Raw genomic sequence first — 20,992 nt, forward strand, 5'->3', positions numbered from 1 at the left:
AACAGATCAGACATTGCAGGATGCGAATAGTCAGGCTTGTCTTGCCATCATGCTGCACATCTTATTGTTGTGGTTTTAATCTAAGTCTTACATTTCCTGTTGCTGTAAGGTGCCACTTCAGTCTGTCTGAACCCCAGAAGCCAGTTAGATCTTTTTGCATGCTAACTGATCACTTTGTTTACGAAACAAACAAACCAATGAGTTTAAAAGAAGCGTTAGTTAAGCTATGCTAGCTCAGTTTCATGCAGTTTGAGAGAGAACTGTTTTCACAGGTTATAATGTCCATTGAATGGCAGACATTTTGGTCTGAGAAAGAAATAAGAGCAAAGGTATGAACTACATGATTGTACTACATTCCACTTGAGTATTTCTGTGAACTAGTTCTGCAGGAAAAATGCACTAAAGAAGAATGACTACTAAATGGATTTCAGCCTCTTATTGCTTTTTCATAGTGCTGCTCATTTACATCAAATGTGGTTAAAACATGCACATCTTTATCAGGGCAATTTGCAAAAAAATTGCAATGTTGAACTTGTAGCTTCAGTCTTTTTCTGTTATTTGACTTTCATGACGGCATTTAGTGTTGCAAGCTCTGTTAAAAATTACATTTTTATATTTTTTAAAATCTTTTCTTTGGTCTTGAAATGCTGAAAGGGCAAAATGCCCTCGTTGAAATGAACAAACATGAAAGATGCCCACTTATGAGTGAAGACCAGTCGCATGCAGTTGTTATTACAGATAAGCACCTTTTTAATGTCTGTGCTGAGACTGTGATAGGTGACTGGTTGCATATGAGATTAATATCATATACCTGAGATGTGTCCATGGTCCAGCTTGGTAACGTTGGAGCCAGAAAGCCTCAACTGCACACTCAAAGCACACAACGTACAGCCGGCGTGAAACCAGGCTTGGATGGGAGAGCTAACCACTGCACAGCTGAAATGACAAAGGATTGTCAACATGTGTCGGGAATGAAGAACATGATGAGCATTTATAGTGAGAGGAGAGATGTGGTGAAATTTCTTTTTGTCACTCTTTCACTCTCACACTGTCTTCACACTCACACTTGCACACAGATCGGTCTACACTCGGCTCTGCGTCTATGAGAGAGCCATCACAGCCCAATCTCTCGTCTCAGTTTCAGGAAAGGCTTTTAAGCTGACATCTTAAGCTCATTTGCTAACGGGGCTTGGATTGGTTTGGTGCTATAGGATTTTATTCATGCACTGACTCTGGCCTCCAGTAAAGCTCAGCTGCTGACTGCACAGCATGTCAATCAGACCCAAATCTTTTGCACTTTACAAGTGTTTATTTCTCTGACATTTTGTCACTGTTAGAACAAATGGTAGTTTTATCCTTTTAATGCTGGCATGTTTTGACTAACATTTTTAATAAGCTGAGAGAAAATACTAATTTATGTCAGAATTTTGTGAATGATCATAAAATAAGTCACAAAATAATCACTAACTTGTTGGTCAAAGTAGTGACTTTATTTGTGAGAAATCATTCTATTTTATCTCTTGCTAAAATGCAGAGAGATCTATTATCCATCATGCTATTTCAGTTTTGTACATTAAGCCTTGCACATCTTTTCCATAATTTCGAGTTGTTTTAAAAATAAAAAGCTCTGAAGACTTTGTGCAGCCTAAAAGCAATGTTATCACCATTAAGGACTTTTTTCAGTCAGTCTTATTGATAGCCAGGAAATTAATGTGATTTTCTTCACAAATACACTTTCCTTGGAGAGCAAACAGACAAACCTTTCTGCCAGATTCCATCACAAAGAAAAAAAAATGCTTTGATAAATGCTGGCCTGAAGTGTTATGGTTGAATTTTGACAGTGCCATAAATATCTTTGTTGTTTGTGTCTTGGTAACACCAATGTTTGAGATTCTTTGATAAATGCTGGCCTGAAGTGTTATGGTTGAATTTTGACAGTGCCATAAATATCTTTGTTGTTTGTGTCTTGGTAACACCAATGTTTGAGATTCTTGTTTGTTGCTTTGGTGACAAACCAAGGTTCACAGCGGAGCATTATGAAATCCAAGGAGAAAGCCATTTGGAACTGAGCCTGTAAATTTAGGATTTTCCTGTGTGATTACACCAAGAGTGACGCAGTTAGTTGTTAAAAGCATTTTTCAGGAGTGAGAGAGCAAGCTATGTGAACTCAACCAAACCAACTACAACTGCATGCCATAGTCATTACTGCATTCAGAAAACAAGCGCTCACACAACACAGCCTTGATTTGCACCAAATCATGTCAACGTGTCATTCTGGGTTAGGTCCCTTGTGACTAGCCACGCATGGCTAACAACAGTCTCAGTCACTGCTACCGGCCAAGCTCACTAATAACTCTGCTCGGCTACTTTGAACTGGCAGCCCTGGTGACGGCATCTCAATTCTGCGTTGTATTTGGTACTCTGTTCTGTTGTAAAGCCCACGCCTAGCTGGCAGAGCTGGGATAAAACAGTGACCAAAGCTTTCCCTTATTTCATTTGACTGTCTGCCAGAGATTGTAGCATAACCACCCCAAGCACTGCTGCTGTTACATTTGTTGGGTGAGCATGTCTTTTTTGACCCTGCAGAGTAAAAATAGCAGGTGACGGCCTTCTAATATTTCAGGAAGGGCAAACATTTGTAACAAATAACCTTTGTGAGCTGTAATTATATCAGATTAAACGATGTAGGTGGTGCTACATCATTTAATGTAGCACCACATTAAACGATGTAGTGTCAAGCTAAATAATGTTTTAGTTTGACACTGACGTGGGTTTACAATTACTGACTGTCAGTTTGAATGCTGTTTGCCACATTACCATTTAAAGAGAGAAAAATATTTACCAGCATCATTTAACAGTGAATTACTGGGGGCTTTGCTGTAAATTAAATAGTCGCTGTCCAGCTTATTAGATACTCCTGGTTCATACTGGCTGGTATTTTGCAGTCAGAACTGCCTTTTAGTTTTTGGCATAGATTCAACAAGGTGGTAAAAAAATATCTCTCAGTATTGGGCCTAATTTAACATAATAGTGCCTCATAGTTGGCTGATTTGTTGGCTGCACATCAGAATGTGAGTCTTTTTTTTTCAATCATAATCCTCCAGGCATAATTCTCAGCATGTTATAGATGTTTCCCTGCTTCAGTACATCTGCAGAAACCTGAATCAGGTGTGTTAAAGGAGGGAAACATCTAAAACATTCCTTAAGGACCAGGGTTGGGAAACACGGCTCTTTTGGATTGAAACCTGGTGACTGTGGAGGCTGTTGGAATTTAACAGCAACAATACTCTGGTAAGGTGTGACATTCAAACGACATCCATTTGGTACTGACTGTGTCAAGAATGACTACACCACCAGCATCTTCCTGAGTCATTAGGACCTTTGCTATCATGTTATGACAACCAACCATCTTAATATTGTATCAAAATCAATATTTAAAAGACCAGACAACATCTTTCCAATCGGTTTCTTTCCACTTTTGCTAAACCTGTGTGAATTGTAGACTTGGATTCTTGTTTTCAGCTGGCATCCGGTGTGGTCTTCTGCTGCTGTTGCCCATCAACGACAACAGCAGCAGAAACCTCAGCAGTATTCGAAACCTCAGCTGCAAAGCTTCTTGCTTAAGCTATTGCTTTTCTTTCATTTAAAGCCAGTCTGGTTTTTTGACTGACATCAACAATACATCTGTGGCTCACAGAATATTTTTGTTTTCTTTTCTTCACGTTCTCAGTAATTCAGATGAAAAATTCTGGGTGAAAAACCAAGAAGATAAGCTGCTTCTGAAATGCTCAGATTGTTTTGTTTAACAACAATACCATAACAGCAGTAAAATAGCAAAAAAGTACTAATCTTAAACTAGTGGATTTAAGATTTGAGGGAATCTTAAACTACTGAGTTTAAGATTTTTTTGTCCCCTTTTACTTCCTCCAATTTTGATGTTTGGTTTAAATTTAATTAATTTGTCTTTACATGCCTTAATGTATTGCTCTTGTGTGATTGGGTAATTCAATATTTGTCTTAAGCCATCATATTTGTCAGTATGATTCCAAATTTTGTTTTTTGCAAAGTATCTTGAGATGACATGTGTTGTGAGTTAGCGTTAAATAAACAAGATGTACTGAATCAGAAAGGTCTACCTAGTAAATTGGGCTGAGAGTGTATTTTTAAAACTGAAAACGTATTACAAATAATATGTTTTAAGAAATATCATCCAGAAATGTTATCATTTGGCATATTTTCAGTCCGTGCAAGTTGGTGCTTGTTAAAGTGAAACACTTATTTCACAACATCAATAATGTCACTGCTTACCCTATGTTTTATGTTCCACCTTAGAACAAGCTCAATTCATGTAATCTTAAATATTAAAATCTATTGCCATATCCTTAGAGAGGCATTGAGTATTAAATGTTAGTGTATTTCGATCACTCTGAATAGGGTAAGAAATGCCATCAAATGTCCAAAACCCTGTTTGTGAATTTCCACCAGCCTTTGGGTGTGGAGCATACACAATGTTCCCAGGCAAAGAATCTGGTATGACATGCTGCTCGACATTTTATTACTCTCAACTAAAGAGAGGGGAAAAAACTGTCTGGGTCCTATTTCTTGAATTCCTTGCAAGCTTCTGTGTAATTATGCATTACCCTGCAAAGGCTTGAATCATTCATTGAATGTAGTGCTCTATTGCTAGTAACACTTTAGGATCTAAAAATAACTGTCGTACGGGAGGGGAAAAGCAAATGTCATAAGTGCATCTGGTTTTCTTTTTAAATCGATTAAATAAAGTCTTGCTCTCCATGTTGTTTGCTTCCTGACACTGTGGGGATAATCACCTTAACCATAAAGGCCAACAAATTGTGTTGCTCATTGGTCTATTTCAGTTCAAGAGTGCATCATAGCCCTTGAAGTTTTGGACTTGATCGCTGCCTTTATTCATCATTAGAGGTTGGTTGTTGCTTATTCTGAAGCAGAGTATGTTGCCCTCGTCCTTGGCCATTATGCTAAACAGACTGACTGCTGCGACTGTTGGAGCAGGGAACTGGCCTGCTCTCGCTGAAATGCCTCCAGAGGCATGTAACCAGGCAACTAGGCAACTGTGGGGACCAAAAGAGGTACATCTCCTCCTTTCCGCATATCAGGGGATTACATATTTACTTTGTTTGTCTCAGTCTTTGCTCACTCATTCACAATTTCCCTCACAGACGGTGGGGGAGGAATCTTTAACATCCTTCCCTCTGCTTTCAGAAAAATGGCACGAAGAATTTTAACAGAAGTCTTCTCTTCAAGGCAGTCTTTTCTATGCATGCATTTACATAGATTTGTTGTCAATTCAGCAATGATATGCATGCTTGTAACAATCTGTCATAGTGGGATCTTTTGAAACCGTGTCAGTCAAGTGGTCTTGTTACCTTCTACACAAAAGATCTTTGTTCAAAAAGCCTTGCATATGTCTCTGCATAATTTTCCATGTGAGCTCAGAGGTAGTTTAGCATAATTAATGCTAAAGTAACCAAAGTGGATGTGCGTCACCACTGGGTGCATAGAAAAATATTAGATTTTTTAGTATTAATATGGATTTAACTAGAACAAGAGCTGCACAATCCGTTGAACATAATAATCTATATAAATGTACAAAACAGAAAAGTTAATCTGTGTTGCTGTATCTTGTACATTCAGTTTGGAAGATAATTGTGATATTAGATTTACAATAAGCTTTGACAATATTCTGGGGAAAAATAAGAACCTTTTTTTATTTTTCACCACTAATGTGCTCATAAATCACAACATGTGTGTGTAAAGAATTAGTTTTGACTGTAGAATCAGTCCAGGTTTGACTTTTGTGTAACTCTTAAGATGTCTCAATGACAAAATAAAAGGAGTGAAAACAAGCAGAAGTGTTTTTAGATTGGACACTAATGGAACCTTCGAATTAGATGCTCACATTGTTAGAAGCCAACAGTTTGCCTGTACCTGTATTTTCATGAGGCTCTAAAATCTTTTTGTCACTCTGTCAAGTTTGTTTTTGACACATTCAAGATGAAAATAGAGACTTAAACTTGTTTGCTCAGTGTGTTGAGGATAACCCCACCAGGTAATTTCTGGTGCCCGTATTAAAGAGCTTAGACTTCACTTCTCTGTCAAGCTGACGACAACTAAACTGCATTTCATGTCATCAAACAGACTTGGATGTAAATAATAGTGTTGCATTTTCATTGGATAATATCGCAATCACATACCTTCCTTATGTCATTCAGTCTTTGTCTGGACTAATATTCTTTACAGCTGCTCAATAAATATCTATTGATTGCAATTAGCATTTTTCTTATTCGTCCCACTCTTTTCTGTTGCTGTAATGCCACAGAAAAGACATTCTCTCACTTGTGGGTATTAGCATTTCAGTTATTAAATCTGGAGTTTTAAACTGATGCTCTTCTAATTTCCTATACAAACTTGCTCTGATTTTAAATCCATGAAGCAAGTTGATCCTGCTATGATTTAGAAAATATGCCTACAAATGATTCTAATGGTTCAGATGGGATGCCCTGATGGACATTTTTCACAGAATATTGTGAAAAATGTTTATCTAGAAGGATTTTATGACATTATTAAACAATATTTATATCTCTTTGTGCAATTTTAATCAAGGTGTACCTGTAAGTTAGACATAAGTTGTAAAGGAACATATAGCAGTAAAGAGTTTATATTTAGCAGCTGTGTAGTCACTATATTTATTGCTGCCTTTCTTTAGATGTTGCAGGTATGTGTTGGTATAGAATTTATGACCTTTTTTTATTTATTTTTTAAGAGTCGTGGTAATATTGCTGGTTGTCTTTTTGTTTTATTGGAGGTTTTATTAAATGAAATGCCAGAAATGACTGGAAATGGGTTCACTGAAATTCTAGGCTATTCAGGAAGGACTCAGGAGGTTTTTATTAGGTGTTGTATTGGTAAAACTGTAAACCTGACCTTATCAGTAAAACATGTGGCCACAAGATAGCAGCCAATTTACAAAAAATGAATGTATTTTTTTTTTTTTTACAAAGGTTGACATTGCATTTTCTTGTTGTATGTCTCTCTATTGTGCTTCTAATTGTTTGCCTAAAACAAGACTTTTCCCACTTTTAACATGGCACAATTTGGTGTTCAAATCACAAACACAGAGAAACCATTGTAATCATGTAATGAGACAAATGCTCGCAGTTTGTGTATTTCAGCCAATGTCCTCTGAAGGCTCTCTCAGCACAATGCATTTTGAGAAGCTGACCTATTTTGAATTTTCCGTGCTGTCTGCTGCAATCATCAGACATGCATCTCATGCTGTATGCACGTGTGCAACCCCAGCAAGCAGACACTCCTGCTCTCTCTCTCTCTCCTTCCTTCTACCCCCACAAACACTTGCATGTGAAGCTGGCAGACAAATGAATCCTGACATTTTGGTTTTCTCCGCTTATGATGACTTTGTTCTGTTTGGTTGCATTACCTTTGGATTAAATGTGCCCTCACATGGCTTGGTGATCCTAATTGGGAGGGGGGCGGCAGACAGACATGTAGAGAGGCTCTGTTTATTTTGCTAATTCTCTTTTGTTTTCGTTACGCAGAAATTCGTAACCAGCTGGTGGAGCAGTTCCGATGTCTGGAGCAGCAGTCTGAGTCCCGGCTGCAGCTGCTGCAGGACCTGCAAGAGTTCTTTCGCCGAAAGGCCGAACTCCAGCTAGAGTATTCCCGAGGGCTGGATAAGCTGGCTGAGCGCTACTCCTCAAAAATCCGCAGCTCCAGAGAACACCAGCATTTCAAGTGAGTGTTATAAGCAGAGAAAAACACCTGATAAACAAAAATCACACATGTGCCATGCTAAACACTGCCACTGCAGACACAGAGCAAAACAGAGGGGGGATATAAAACAAAGAGGGAGAAGGGATAAAAGCAAAGGAAATGACCTGAAATGAATCCAGGGCCAAGATGCCTTGTGGCCCCGGGCTGCTCTGTTCCTTCCAACTAGGTCAGACTCTTTATCTATCCCTCCACCCTCTCCTTTTATTCTCTGGCTATCATGTCGTTTACATTTTCAAAAATCATCACAATAAAATCCTAGCTAAATAAGCATAAATTCATATTATACTGATAAACTGGGACATATCTTTATTTCGAATTCGATGAAGCAGAAAGAAAGTGATAGATTACTAATTTTCTCTAGTTTAACTTTTAGTGTATTGTGATCATTTGTCATGGGCAGCAGCGATGCCCTGCAGCATGCTGGAGATGATGCTTAGACTAGCCTGCCGCACACTGTGACTGTGCATGTTCAGAAATTGCCCAACTCGGTTTTGTTAATGAGAATCACTTGGCATAAAGATAACTATACAAAAATGACATTAATAATGTTTTGAAGCATAATATTTTTTGTGAGGTTGAAACACTGATCAATGAAGACTACAAGATAAACTATTGAATGCACTAGTTCATATATCCAGTACAAAGTGAATATCCATGCTTAAGAAGCTCATAAAGGAGCAATATTGTAAATGTACTAAATAAATTGCACACATTTGCTTTTTTAAAATGTAGGTATGCTTGTGTAGTAGAGATTCTACTACTAGAATCTCAGATTACTTAAAAAAACATTTCACTGTAAAATTTTTCACTTCACAGTTTATTTTATAAAGTGGTCATATAACAGACCATACTTACACATTTTATATGTAGTTTTAGATTATCAAATAGGAAATCCGTTATTTACATTCAGCACTACGGTTCAGTTGGAGTAATTGATTTATAAGTAGTTGTACATCTATTTATGCTACAGCCGTACAGAGATTTATGTAGGGAAACTCTTTTCATCTCCATCATGAAGTCTCTTTTTAGCCAACTGGACCCAAAGCGCAATCATGGCTGAGAGCTCCCGTCACTAGGACATTGATTAATGGAGCGTTCCGTCAGAGGGAGACTCCTGCACAAACGTCTCCACACACCCTCACTGTCCCAGATTTCTCCATCACATTAAATGGTCATCATTATAACTGAATGTCAAAAGCTACTTTTATGCTTGTAGAAGAGATTGGAGGGGCTCTTTAATGTCATTAATAACCTGCAGTAGTTTCACTTCTGCTCTTTAAGATAACTCTTATTGCATTTTCCCCACTTATGATAAAATTTTTATTCTCTGTGTCACTGTGCATGACAGAATACACTGGATTAATTTATAGATCCAGTAGAAAGTGAACATCAATGCCAGAGAAGCTCATAAAGGAGCAAATATTTGCTAAATCTACTAAATTAACTGTACAGATTTACTTTACAAGGGACTGTCCGCATGCATCACTCCAAACGAACAATGTCTTGCAAAATACCTCATACCCATCAAACTTTTTTACATTTTGTTAGGTAACAGCCAACACCTTCACAATATTACTTGTGAAGTAATATGTAGTTCACAAGTGGAAAGATAAGGGCATTTAATTGTTAAAGATTTTTCACAAAACATCAATTCTGATTATTCACTCACGTACGTGAGCACAGCAAAGGTGCAAGTATTTTGAGGACTCATCTCTAAAGATTTGTATATCTCAAAACTTGAAATATTTGCCCATTCTTCTTTGGAGAATGCATGCGTCAAATGCCTTATGACAAAATGCAAAATGTATATGTTTCATCACTTTCTTCATGGCACCCTTTCATAATTATTTGCTATATTTGCTAAATGCACCACTAACTTTTGTTTTCTACCTGAGCTGGTAGTCTCTGCAGCTCTCCCAGAGTTATAGGCCTCTAGTCTCTTCTTCTTATTTCACTAATACGCTCCCTTCCTGGTCTGTCAGCCCAATGAAATGATTGAAATCTGAAAACAAATGGTATGAATTGTTGTGCAAGGTACTGCATATCCATCATGTTCAGTGAATGAGGTAACAGATTGTCGGTAAAAGGTTCTTGAGTTAAGTTTTGTGTTCTTCTGATGCAATGGCAGAGCTGTAAAATAGGTATTATATTTTTTTTATGGGCTGCCAAGTGGAAAACCTCTTTCTGTCATTTTCCTTAAACAGTTCAACATTGCGCTGCCGGGGCTCTGAATACTAAAAGACTCATCCTTATTTTTGAGCAGCCGGCAGGCAGACATTTTTATCTTGTCATCTTGAAGGCATGTCCAGGATCAAACACCAGCTCAGTTTGAGAGGCAAGTCTATAGGAATAGCTTGTTCATGCTTTTTTTTTTTTCTCCCTGAAGATCTCAAGTATCTGAAGTAAAAAAGTGGTGGAAATGCACAGTCCTTTTTAGTTATATTTAAAGGGGGAAAAAAATCAAAACAGTGCATTAAGAGATTATGAGTTTGGGCATTTTTTCCTGCGTCATTAGTACAAAAGAAGAGCAACATCAGACACTGTAAGTAAATATAAAGCCAAGCCTTAACCATACTTGCATTATGCATTGGAGAATGCTTCAGAGTATGCACTGACTCACAATGTGTGGTTAAGTGTTTGTAATATCAAAGAAACGTTCCAGTTTCCTGAACCAAATCAAATTTGAATAGTTTCAGTGGTTTTAGGTGACTTTATTGTGGGTGCTCTGTGAATCACAATAGGGTTGAATCCGGTTTCTTTGTAATAGCACAGAAACTATAATGAGGGAGAAAACTGGGATCAGTCATTGAATATACCTGAGGATTAGAGATTACAGTTAGCTTCATGTCAGTCAAAGTACAACCAGTATTCCTAAAAAAAAAATAAAAAAAAAGGATGAACTCATTTAGTCAAGCTTGAAATTTATCAATGCTTTTATAGATTAACACAGATGTTGTACTCGGCTTGAAATCTATCTTTAAATTATTCTTCCATATTAGTAAAAGCTATAAAAGTGACAAAGTCATTTACTGAATTTTGATTTCTCCCAGAACAATTTAGATTTAATTTGAATCCTAGATGAGATTACCTATTTGCAGGGGAAACGATTTTTTAACCACCTTTTTCTTCTTTTTTTTTTTGTTTTTGATTAAACATTAAAAATAGTGACATGATTCTGTTTGTCTAAACCTGATCCCAATCATAGGAAGGTTGAAAAACACTAACACATATATGCACAGAAGAAAAATCAGCAACAAGATGATAAACTATTTGGTGCGAGGATAATTGAACTCCCATGCTTCTTTGAGCAGTCAGGCAACCAGCATGCCTCACATTAGTGTGTGTACTGATTTTCTCTCTGCATGCCCTCCGGCGTTTTCATCTGTATTTGGTAAAAACTGCTTGTATCTATTGATGGACTTTAGAGTTATTCAAGGGGGAAAGTCTTCATTAAAACTCATGTTTTAAGTACATGGATGTTACATCTGCCAGTTTCTCAGAATCTAACCGCTTTGATCAGCTAAAACATGAAACATTTGGCGCAGCTATAAGTACTCCTTAAAGATGCACATTTGTACCAACAATGTGTTGTTGTTTTTTTTCCCCCTACAACGTCGCAGGAAAGACCAAAATCTAATCTCCACTGTGAACTGCTGGTATTTGGTTTTGGACCAGACCCGACGAGAGAGCCGAGACCATGCCACTCTCAGTGACATCTACAACAACAACGTCATTGTCCGCTTAGCACACGTGGGCGAGGATGTCACCAGACTCTTCAAAAAGGTCAGAATGGAACTGATCCTTACAAGTCACGCACATTCATGCAAACGAACAGCTCATATTACATTTCTAATGCATGTTGTGGTGAGATCAGTATACATGCACACACATAGTAGTTATAGAGTTCATATATTTAACTTTTATGCTTGTATGACATTCTCACTTTCTTATAATCTTGAGTAAACATACCACAGTTTTAACACATAACATTTAAATTAAAATTTACAACATGGTAGAAAGAAAGAATAGAAAGACGAGAATTATTCCTGGTGCTGGTAAAATATTATAAAACCTTGATTATAGTTCTTATAAGCATATGTATTTATTTATTGCTATTCGGATACTAATACAAATTTGTCTTTCTTGGAAGTAAGGTAAAAGTGTGTCTATGCTATTAACAATAAGGCATTTATGAAGAGGGTCTAATAAGAAGGTACAAGCAAAGTGTAAACATTAGTGATGTTCTCTACTTGTTACTGACGCTTTCCCTTGCATTATACAGCTACCCTACACAACATGCCTCTTTATATTGTTTAACAACAGCAAATGTGGGATTTTAATAAATTAAAACTGAATCTAAAAAGATGCACTAATCCCAAGGTGGTTAAAGATGGTTAGCTTGGTCCAGGTTAAAGGAGATTACTGATGACCGCCTGCTGAAAATCTGTCACAAAAAATTTGCTAAGACTCCTTTAAGACAATAATCCTGTTATGCTCGAGCTTCCTGGTTCAGCTGCAGTGCAGAGTTGATGGTAACGAATTGCACATGCGGTGACAGGAATAAATCACCTCTGGCACTTGATAAGACAAACTCTAAATGAACCAAATGTGCTGAAGTCTTACTCTCTAAGCATGTGAAAATGCAAGTTTGTGGTTTTGAGGAGTTGTGCCTTAGAGGTGACAACAAAGCAGGATAGAATGGCCAAAACGGCGTTCTTTATCCACTCTACAGGATTTCCAGAGTCACACTCCACTGGAGCTGGCACCATTCTCTCCCTCTTCTGGCCTAAAAGCCCTATTGTGCGAAATGTCCAATTCATCATACGCTCCTATTCCCTGTAACTGAGCTGAAGCTGGGACTCTGTCAGGAGAAATGTTCTGCAATGACTGCACTGTTCTATTTTTGTCTGGCTTTTTTCTTTGGGCATTGTATTAGATCCTCTCAACTGCAGAGTAATGACAGCATGTCAGCACTTACTGACAGCCTTCGCATAGAAATAAAACTGCCACACAGCTTTCAAGGGTTTCATGCCATGATTACAACAGTAGTTTTCATATTTATATTTATGCACACTGCATGTTGCACTAAATCTGCTTCTGCTTCTGTTTTCCTTTCTTTGCAGAGTAAAGACATTGGGGTCCAGATGCATGAAGAGTTAGTGAAAGTCACCAATGAACTCTACACAGTAAGTTGCACAACATCCCTCCTCCTGCCAGCGAAACATTTCTGTGTCGGTGCCCAGCCTTGGCAGCCTGCAGCTGCAGTTCCGTAGCCTTCTTTTCAGCCCCAGCTCGTAACCTGTGCAGCAGCTGTCCAGACGCTGCACGCTGAAGATAGGCCTTATCAACAGAGCAGGCTTTTATATGCATCGCTTTTTCCTTCTGCTGAGGTTGTGAAAATAAATAAATAAATAAATTGTTCAGTTGTCAATTACTGCATTGTTCCAAGGAGAATGTTTTGTTGTCTTAAACTGTTTTTAATCAGAGGCAGCACTCTGCTTCAAAATGCTCATGGTAACTGTTATGGAGTCTGAGGACGCTCTTCTGTTTGTAAAATTACCAATTCACAAATGATTTAATCCAACTTAAAAAAGCAAAAAAAACAAAAAAAAGCATTTCTTTAATTCTACAATGTGTGCGATGGTGCAGAACAGAGAAAAGACACTGTTTATCGTTCTTGCTGTCTAATCCATGCTGAACACAACAATCAGACTGCTTTGGCATGGGTTTGTTTGTTTGCTGATGTTGTAGTTCAACTGCAAGTTAATGCAAAATCTTTTAACATTTAACAGCTTTAGAACCATACAATAGTTTTCGCACATTTTGAACTCTACTGTCACACACACACACACGCACACCCCCCCACACACACACGCACACACTCCAGGGAGTCCCTTGAGTTCAGACAGATTTGATTGAAATTGATTTCTCATATCCTGCCAGCCTTCTATGCTGGCATAGAAGGCCAGCATCTAACCTGAGTTTAGATCTAGACTTTGACTAGACCATTCTGAAAAATTACCACACTTTCATCTGGACCATTGGATTACAACGCTGGCTACATGTGGAGGACCATAGTCATGCTTAAAACTAAACTGCTGCCCCAATTTCAAGATTTCATCAACTGCAAACAGTCCCCAAAGCATGATGATGTTTTTTACAGTAGGGATGGTTTGTTTTGTTGTTTTTTTACATTGCTAAGTCCTGGCTCTCTTACTAGATGTGCCCCAGTAGATCTCAAAGAGGCATCGTCATCAGATGCCTGACACTGACTCCTCTTGATGTTCAAAGTTCAGCCTTTTTCTAAGAGCTGTAACTAAAGCAACACCAGAGCCATAGTAAGACAAGCAGTAAAGCAGAAATATTAACTCATTAATTGTCTTGAATTCAAAACAGGATTTGGATTTGTGTCCTTTGGCTACTTTGTACTGATAAAACAATTTGTCCTGAGCCTTTGATATTATTTATTAAATTTAATTTATTATCAAGTGAACAGAATAAAAATATTTTAGGCAAAAATCATAAAGAAACTATAAAATTGCTAATAACCTCAAGTAAAATATTTAACATTTGGATTTGACCAAAAGGGAGAAAAAATGTGAAAATGTCTCATGGAATGTTTGACTTTTGAAAGAATTTGTTATTTGCATATATTTTCTTAAATGCAAAATAGGTATACATTTTATACTAGCTGCATTAGAAACTTCAGTGGTTGCTATGCCAATATTCATTGTGAAAGGTGTAAAAATACATCAGCGTGAGAAGCAAAGATTCAAAGAGCAGAAAGCACCATGATAGAAACGGCATAAAAAAAATCTTCTCACATATAACTTCATACAGCACAACTAACATTGCTACTATACTAATATTGATTTTTCTCTTTTCCCCTTTTGACATTCATGCATTATTGAAAGCCTGTCTGCAACTCAGACACACAGAGTACTAGATAGCAAAGTCTTTTCAACTTTGCAGCAGTAACAGTAACAGAAGTAAACATGGATGTGTAAGCCATTTAATCTTTTGTGTGGAGAAGACTTTTAGAAGCCAATGGATTAGGGCAACCATCATCCACCACATTTTTGTGCAGCACTCGGCTCATTACTTGTTTCATTTGCAGCACAGACGTTCGCTCGGTGTCACTTTGTTGCCTCCTTCCTCTCCTGCTGATCGATCTCACATTCTTTTCTCGTCCATTTCAGCCAGCGTTGCTAGGTAACCAGAACCTGAGAACTAGTGATGGAGAAGCAGATGTTGCCTAATTGAACTGTTATATCTGGCGTTACTATTTAAACAGTATATAGGTTGACAGTCATAAAAATCTTGTTTATAAGACCTAGTTCTTTTTTTAATTCACTGAAAAGTTTATTTTGTGTCTTACTGAAATATAAAACAAGATCTTGGACAAATACACCCAGATCATCTCCAGATGATCAATAAGAATATGACACTCATAACGATGGTGAATTTGATACGATTCCCGATGGTTTCATCTGAGTCCACTGAAAATATTCCACAATCCTCCACCATGTCATGATCATGTGTCTGTAACATGAGTAACCCGTGGAGAGTCGTTATTGAACAATGATGTGATGCATCTAAATATGATAACACTCATTTGAAGATTAGACAATATGATTTTTTTTTTCAGGAGGACAAGTAACAAGTCTAAAGCTATCAACTCACAAACTGATTGTCCCAGTGAGTTTAATCAGAGCTAGTCATTTACATATAACCTAATTATTTAATTACAGCTAATAAATATAAACACATAGTTTGGAATTTGAAGCTTTTTCTCCAAAACAGTGTAATATTCACATTAAAAGTCCTCCCCTTCTCTCCTTGTCCTTGTTCCTGTTAAGCTACTATCAAATTTAGGCCACTAGTGCTGACAGAAACAACAACAACAACAAAAAATTAAAAAAGGGGGGTCTTTATTTTAGGGAGTCTCAACGGCAGATGAGAATCAACTTTATAAATAAAGATGTAAATGTGTATGTCGTGTAGTGAAAGCAATGTGTTTGCAATCAGTAGGTCTGGAGTTTAAGACCAGCTTGTTCTGGTCTATATTTAGTCTTCTTCTAATAAATGTCTAAAAATATGTTTGAACAGCTTTCACTTTTGAACCAAATGTAGACCAAATTTAGCCTAGACAACTTTGGACCTTTTGTAAATGGATTAGAGGAAAAAAGCTCACAGGTGACTTGGTGGCATAAACTGCGATATGTTGATTTGCTATGTTATACTGCCTGGTACTCTCAGAAAACACACAGATGGCCAGAAAGAAACTATATGCTGACTTGAAGTGTTTTGTGAAAGGGGCTTCTAAGAGCTTTCATGCCATGTTGACAGACTGCTCCAAGAGCTGGCAACAAGATTGCCAAGATGTAGCGAGCAATTGCAGCTTGCCTTGTAATCATTAACCTAGAGTGGTAATATGAGAGAAAGATGTATTAGAGGATTATGTGTTGGACAATACACAGAGATACTACAACAGGATCCATTAAGAGAGTTTTTTTCTCAAATATTCATATATATTTTTTTCATTACAATGAAACATTTCTTTCTCAGTCTCAGTACCACTCAGTGATTTAGATTTTATTTTTAGGAACTAATAAAAGTGCTGATTTTGTGACACTTCAACCAAACATTTACTTCTTATGATTCAGAACGTTTTCAGATCTCACTTGGTACAATCTGAAATTGTTAAAGGATTTAGAAACTAATCAGTCTGACTCCAAATAAGAAAGATGTGTGGGGGACAGTATTTTAAAGTTCATTGTTGTTTTTACTGTTCATCACCTTACATTTTTTTTTTTTTTTTAGGTGATGAAGACATACCACATGTACCACAGTGAGAGTCTGAGTGCTGAGAGCAAGCTGAAAGAAGCAGAAAAACAGGAAGAGAAGCACATTGGCAAGGTGAATGACATCAGCGGCGGTCTGTTGCGTCACAGTCACGATGAGCGTCCCCAACGAAGAAGTTCTGTCCGGAAGATGGAAAAATTGAAGGAAAAGGTTTGTTTCTCTTAATCCAAACACACAATAAGGATTTATATCAGGGGCATAAAAGATAATCCAAACATAAACCATGAATGCATTTTAAATGAGATTGCTTCATTGCATCATTATATATTTGTAGAAATAATATACAGCGAGCAGAAAACTCTTCTCTTTGCAATGTGCCATACACTCAACACATACAATACATTGACAAATTACTGAGATAAAATCAATGTAATGTGGTAAGCTTTCTTTGAGCACATTAGGATGACACTTAACATCCTGCATTAATGGGACTCTTCCTTCCTCTTCCCTCCCCAGAGACAGGCCAAGTACTTTGAAAATAAGCTGAAGTGCACAAAAGCCCGGAATGACTATCTTCTCAATCTGGCAGCTACCAACGCTCTGGTGGCCAAATATTACATACACGATGTGTCGGACATGATAGATGTAAGTGAAAACCAGTCAAATCCAATGTTGTTCAGGCCTTTCATTTGTTTAAACTTGACGCATGTTTTCCTTGTCAGTCTTGTGACTTGGGCTATCATGCAAGCTTGGCACGCACCATGAGGACCTATCTGTCTGCTGAATACAGTCTGGAAACCTCTCGCCACGAAGGCTTGGATCTACTTGAAGGAGCCGTAGATGCCATGGACATTAGAGGGGACAAGCTAAGGTTTATGGACACACACAGTCAGATCTTCTGTCCTCCAGCACGCTTTGACTACCAGCCACATATGGGGGATGAGGTGAGTTTGGTGCTGGTCTTTTCATCGCCTTGATGCTTTGTACTTTTTGGTCTACTTTCTACCACAGATCATTTTGTAGCATCCATGCACACATTCAAATCCACCCAACCGTTCCTTCCTGCTTTGAGAACTGATGACTTAAAGTAAATTTTGATTTCTTTTTTTTTTTAACTCCTTGGTGACTGTAAGAAAAAGTGACTCCATTCAACAGTATTTAAAAGCAGAAAGTTGCATGGGGTTGCTTTGGTTTGGGCTGGGATCTAACATTTATAAGAGTTGTTTGGTGCAGTTCAATCAGAACCAAAACAATAGAAAATGTAATGTCATACAAAGATTTTATTAAATTATTTGCAAGGAAATCTCATCATACATGGGCTTTGAGCATATACATTTCATTTTATCACTATTAAATACTTGACTACAGTGAATAGTGAGCCAAACCTGAATGATTTAATGACATAAGTGCAAAGTAGGTGTGAAAGGGATGTGGGAAGAGCAAAACACTTATCAGTGGGGGAGACTTGGTGAAAAGGCCTGGAGCTGCTGAACTGTCAGAGATGAATGTTCATGGTTTTATTCAGCCCTTCTTCTAAGTTCAGTAAAAGGTTCCTTTTTTTCTTTTCTAGGTGTGTCAGGTTAGTGCACAGCAGCCTGTCCAGACAGAACTCTTAATGCGATACCACCAGCTGCAGTCTCGCCTGGCCACACTGAAGATAGAAAATGAAGAGGTGAGAGCTTCTGTGCACACAAATCTCAACTGTAGATTGCATCTGGAGGACAGGGATGGAAAGCTAAATTTGAGTCTTGCACGGAGAATACAAATTCATGCTTTAAGTCGTAGTGCCAGAAAAGAAAAGAAAAAAAATACCTTCACATGTTGCTAGACTACAAAAGGTGCTTCTACATTAAACGGTACCATCTAGTTTTTAAAAGCCGTAGCATTTGACTCATACACTTAAGTATTCATCAAACCCTCAGTGATTCGCCCTGGGCGAATGATTAGTGCATTTCAATGCTGAAAGAGACTACTCCCTTTAGGATGATTTTCTTGTGATTCACTTAAAGTAAACAGGCTAGTGGCTTAGAATAATTCACAAACTCTATTTTATTTCCATAATTTAATGTTAATATTTTGCAGTAGCTGTTTGTTTTAGGGTCTTCGTCATAAAGGATTATTTTAATGCAAATGCTTGGCACAAATGAAACTTCACACCAATTGTAACCAACCATTATAATTGGTTGATAATGGTGTATTCAAAAGCAACATTTTTTTTTATGCAAAGGCCCTTTCATATTTGTTGGCACCTGTGCTAACGATGCCAAAAAGCTTAAAACAAATTAATCTTTTCCTGCAGCACCAAAACCTACTTCAGAATTGCTGCTTTTCTTTAAACAATTATATACAATTATTATAATTTTTTTTTTACCTCTGTTACCATCCTCCCTGTTGTTGGGTGCTGCAAGATAAGCTAGCCTCCTAATCCTTTTAATTATTGCTCTGACTGGAGGTATGGGCACGTTTCGGCAAGTAGATATTTTCTTGCAGCCATTCCCTGAATTACATGAACAGAATAGCAGCTAAGGAAAAATAAACCTATTGGTTTTCGGTACAGAATAACATTAAAATATGTGCTTATAAATTACAATATACTCATAAAATCTCCTGTAAGTCTGATAAACAGCTAAACCTAGGCTAAGTAGCACCTGGTTGTTTTAAGTTTAGTGTTTTGTTGTTATCTTTACTCTTAACATTCTAAGCAAGGTATGTTTGCTAAGGATAAATCAATTTATTTAGGTTTAGTTTAGTACCAATTCAAAAAAAGCAGAGAAAAAAGCTTCCAATTTATACGTGAGACAGATTGAAAGTCAAATACTTACACTCCAATTCAATCATCTTTATCAAACAAGGCAGTCATATTTATTTTATTAAACTTGTAGAAGGTTTTTTGTCATCCAAGGAAACCCAGATGATTAAACTGAGTCACTGAATTTGCATCAATCACTCCTTCTCAGAAAGTATATAGCGACAGCAGACACCTGGTTGCATTGTTTCATTGACTTAATGCAGCAATCCCATCTACTGATCTCCTAGTGGAAAGAAAAACTCATCTTTAACAGAAAGAAACCTCCAGCAGAAACTTGACTTGGTGTCCTTCTGTGAATGGTTAAGACGGCAGCACACAAAAAAACACAGATGCACTGGTCCAGGAGTACTTTCTGTGCTAAAAAGTAAAATGTTAATCACAACTGTAGCTTCCTTAGCGGTTTAATCCTGCAATGAAAATACAGCTAAACAGATAAGCTTTGGGCTGTAAAATGTAAATCATAAGAAAAGTATGCACAGTTAGTCGCAGTATTACCTCTTTCAGTTGATTTTTTTATGAAAAAGACAGAGATAGGTGTACCAGGTTTAGCAAAAGACCACATAGGTCAATGGCAGCAATAGCTACATTAACACAGTTGGGTGTCACAGCTAAACCAAATGCCAGACCTGATGGTTTTCTCATAATTAGTTGTTTCAGTCATCATTCTGACTGCAGTATAACTCAAACCATTGATGATTCTACCAGATGCACACAGTGAGACTTCATTTCGTTTAAACTTCATTTATGTTTATTTTTATCTTTGTCCTCTACAGTGCTGCCACTGGCAACCACATTAGTAAATAAGGTCAAAATTGTTAAAATAGACCAATTTAATGGTCACAATGCTGTGCAAATGTGTCACACATATGATAATTGGTATCTCATTTCTGTATACCTAACATGAAGTGTGAATCTTCGGTCACAATGGGTCAGCGTTAAGAATGCAGTTTCCTCAGCTTTTTACAGTGTTCATAGTTAAGAAAAATAAATCTAATTTCTAGGATATGCATTTTGAAATGTACTAGATTTAGATACAGTATTTTAGTATTCAATATACATAAATCACTTGTTTTTTTCCACATAAGCTGCATATGAAAGAGGGACTGGATACTATGATGTGCTTGGATGTCTTTTATCAGGTTAAGAAGACTCTTGATGCCACCATGCAGACCCTTCAGGACATGCTAACTGTGGAGGACTTTGATGTATCAGAGGCCTTCCAGCACAGCCAATCCACAGTATGTCAAAATAATACATCAGAAGTTTGGATTTATATCCATTGTTCTCAAATCCTAACAGTTAACATGTCTTGATCTGAGTCTCAAGATCAAAGAAAAAACAAATGTGTTTGAGAAACATTCATTGTTAGCTTCTAGCTTTTTTACATTCTAATAAATTTGTATGTTTTCTCAAAGTTCTTAAAGTCAGTGTGCTACGGATTCATGAAATCATCCAACTGTGCAAATCAGCTCCCTCAGCCTGCCTCTCCAGTTGCCCCTGGTTACATTTCCCAGTTTGCGGATGGAGAGAGCAGACAAGCCATCCCCT

General features: G+C 37.4%; 1 protein-coding gene across 1 annotated transcript in view; it reads left to right on the plus strand.

The window, feature by feature from the left end:
- LOC122833921 (SLIT-ROBO Rho GTPase-activating protein 3-like) overlaps nucleotides 1-20,992 on the plus strand; it is a 33,172-nt gene that overhangs the window by 1,236 nt on the left and 10,944 nt on the right. The window contains exons 2-9 of the mRNA XM_044121904.1: nucleotides 7,596-7,791; nucleotides 11,451-11,613; nucleotides 12,954-13,016; nucleotides 16,654-16,845; nucleotides 17,152-17,280; nucleotides 17,358-17,579; nucleotides 18,206-18,307; nucleotides 20,584-20,686. Coding sequence (XP_043977839.1) covers nucleotides 7,596-7,791; nucleotides 11,451-11,613; nucleotides 12,954-13,016; nucleotides 16,654-16,845; nucleotides 17,152-17,280; nucleotides 17,358-17,579; nucleotides 18,206-18,307; nucleotides 20,584-20,686 — 1,170 coding nt within the window. The remainder of the gene's footprint in view (nucleotides 1-7,595; nucleotides 7,792-11,450; nucleotides 11,614-12,953; nucleotides 13,017-16,653; nucleotides 16,846-17,151; nucleotides 17,281-17,357; nucleotides 17,580-18,205; nucleotides 18,308-20,583; nucleotides 20,687-20,992) is intronic.

This window comes from Gambusia affinis, linkage group LG07, assembly GCF_019740435.1.
Source record: "Gambusia affinis linkage group LG07, SWU_Gaff_1.0, whole genome shotgun sequence".
Taxonomy (NCBI): Eukaryota; Metazoa; Chordata; class Actinopteri; order Cyprinodontiformes; family Poeciliidae; genus Gambusia; species Gambusia affinis.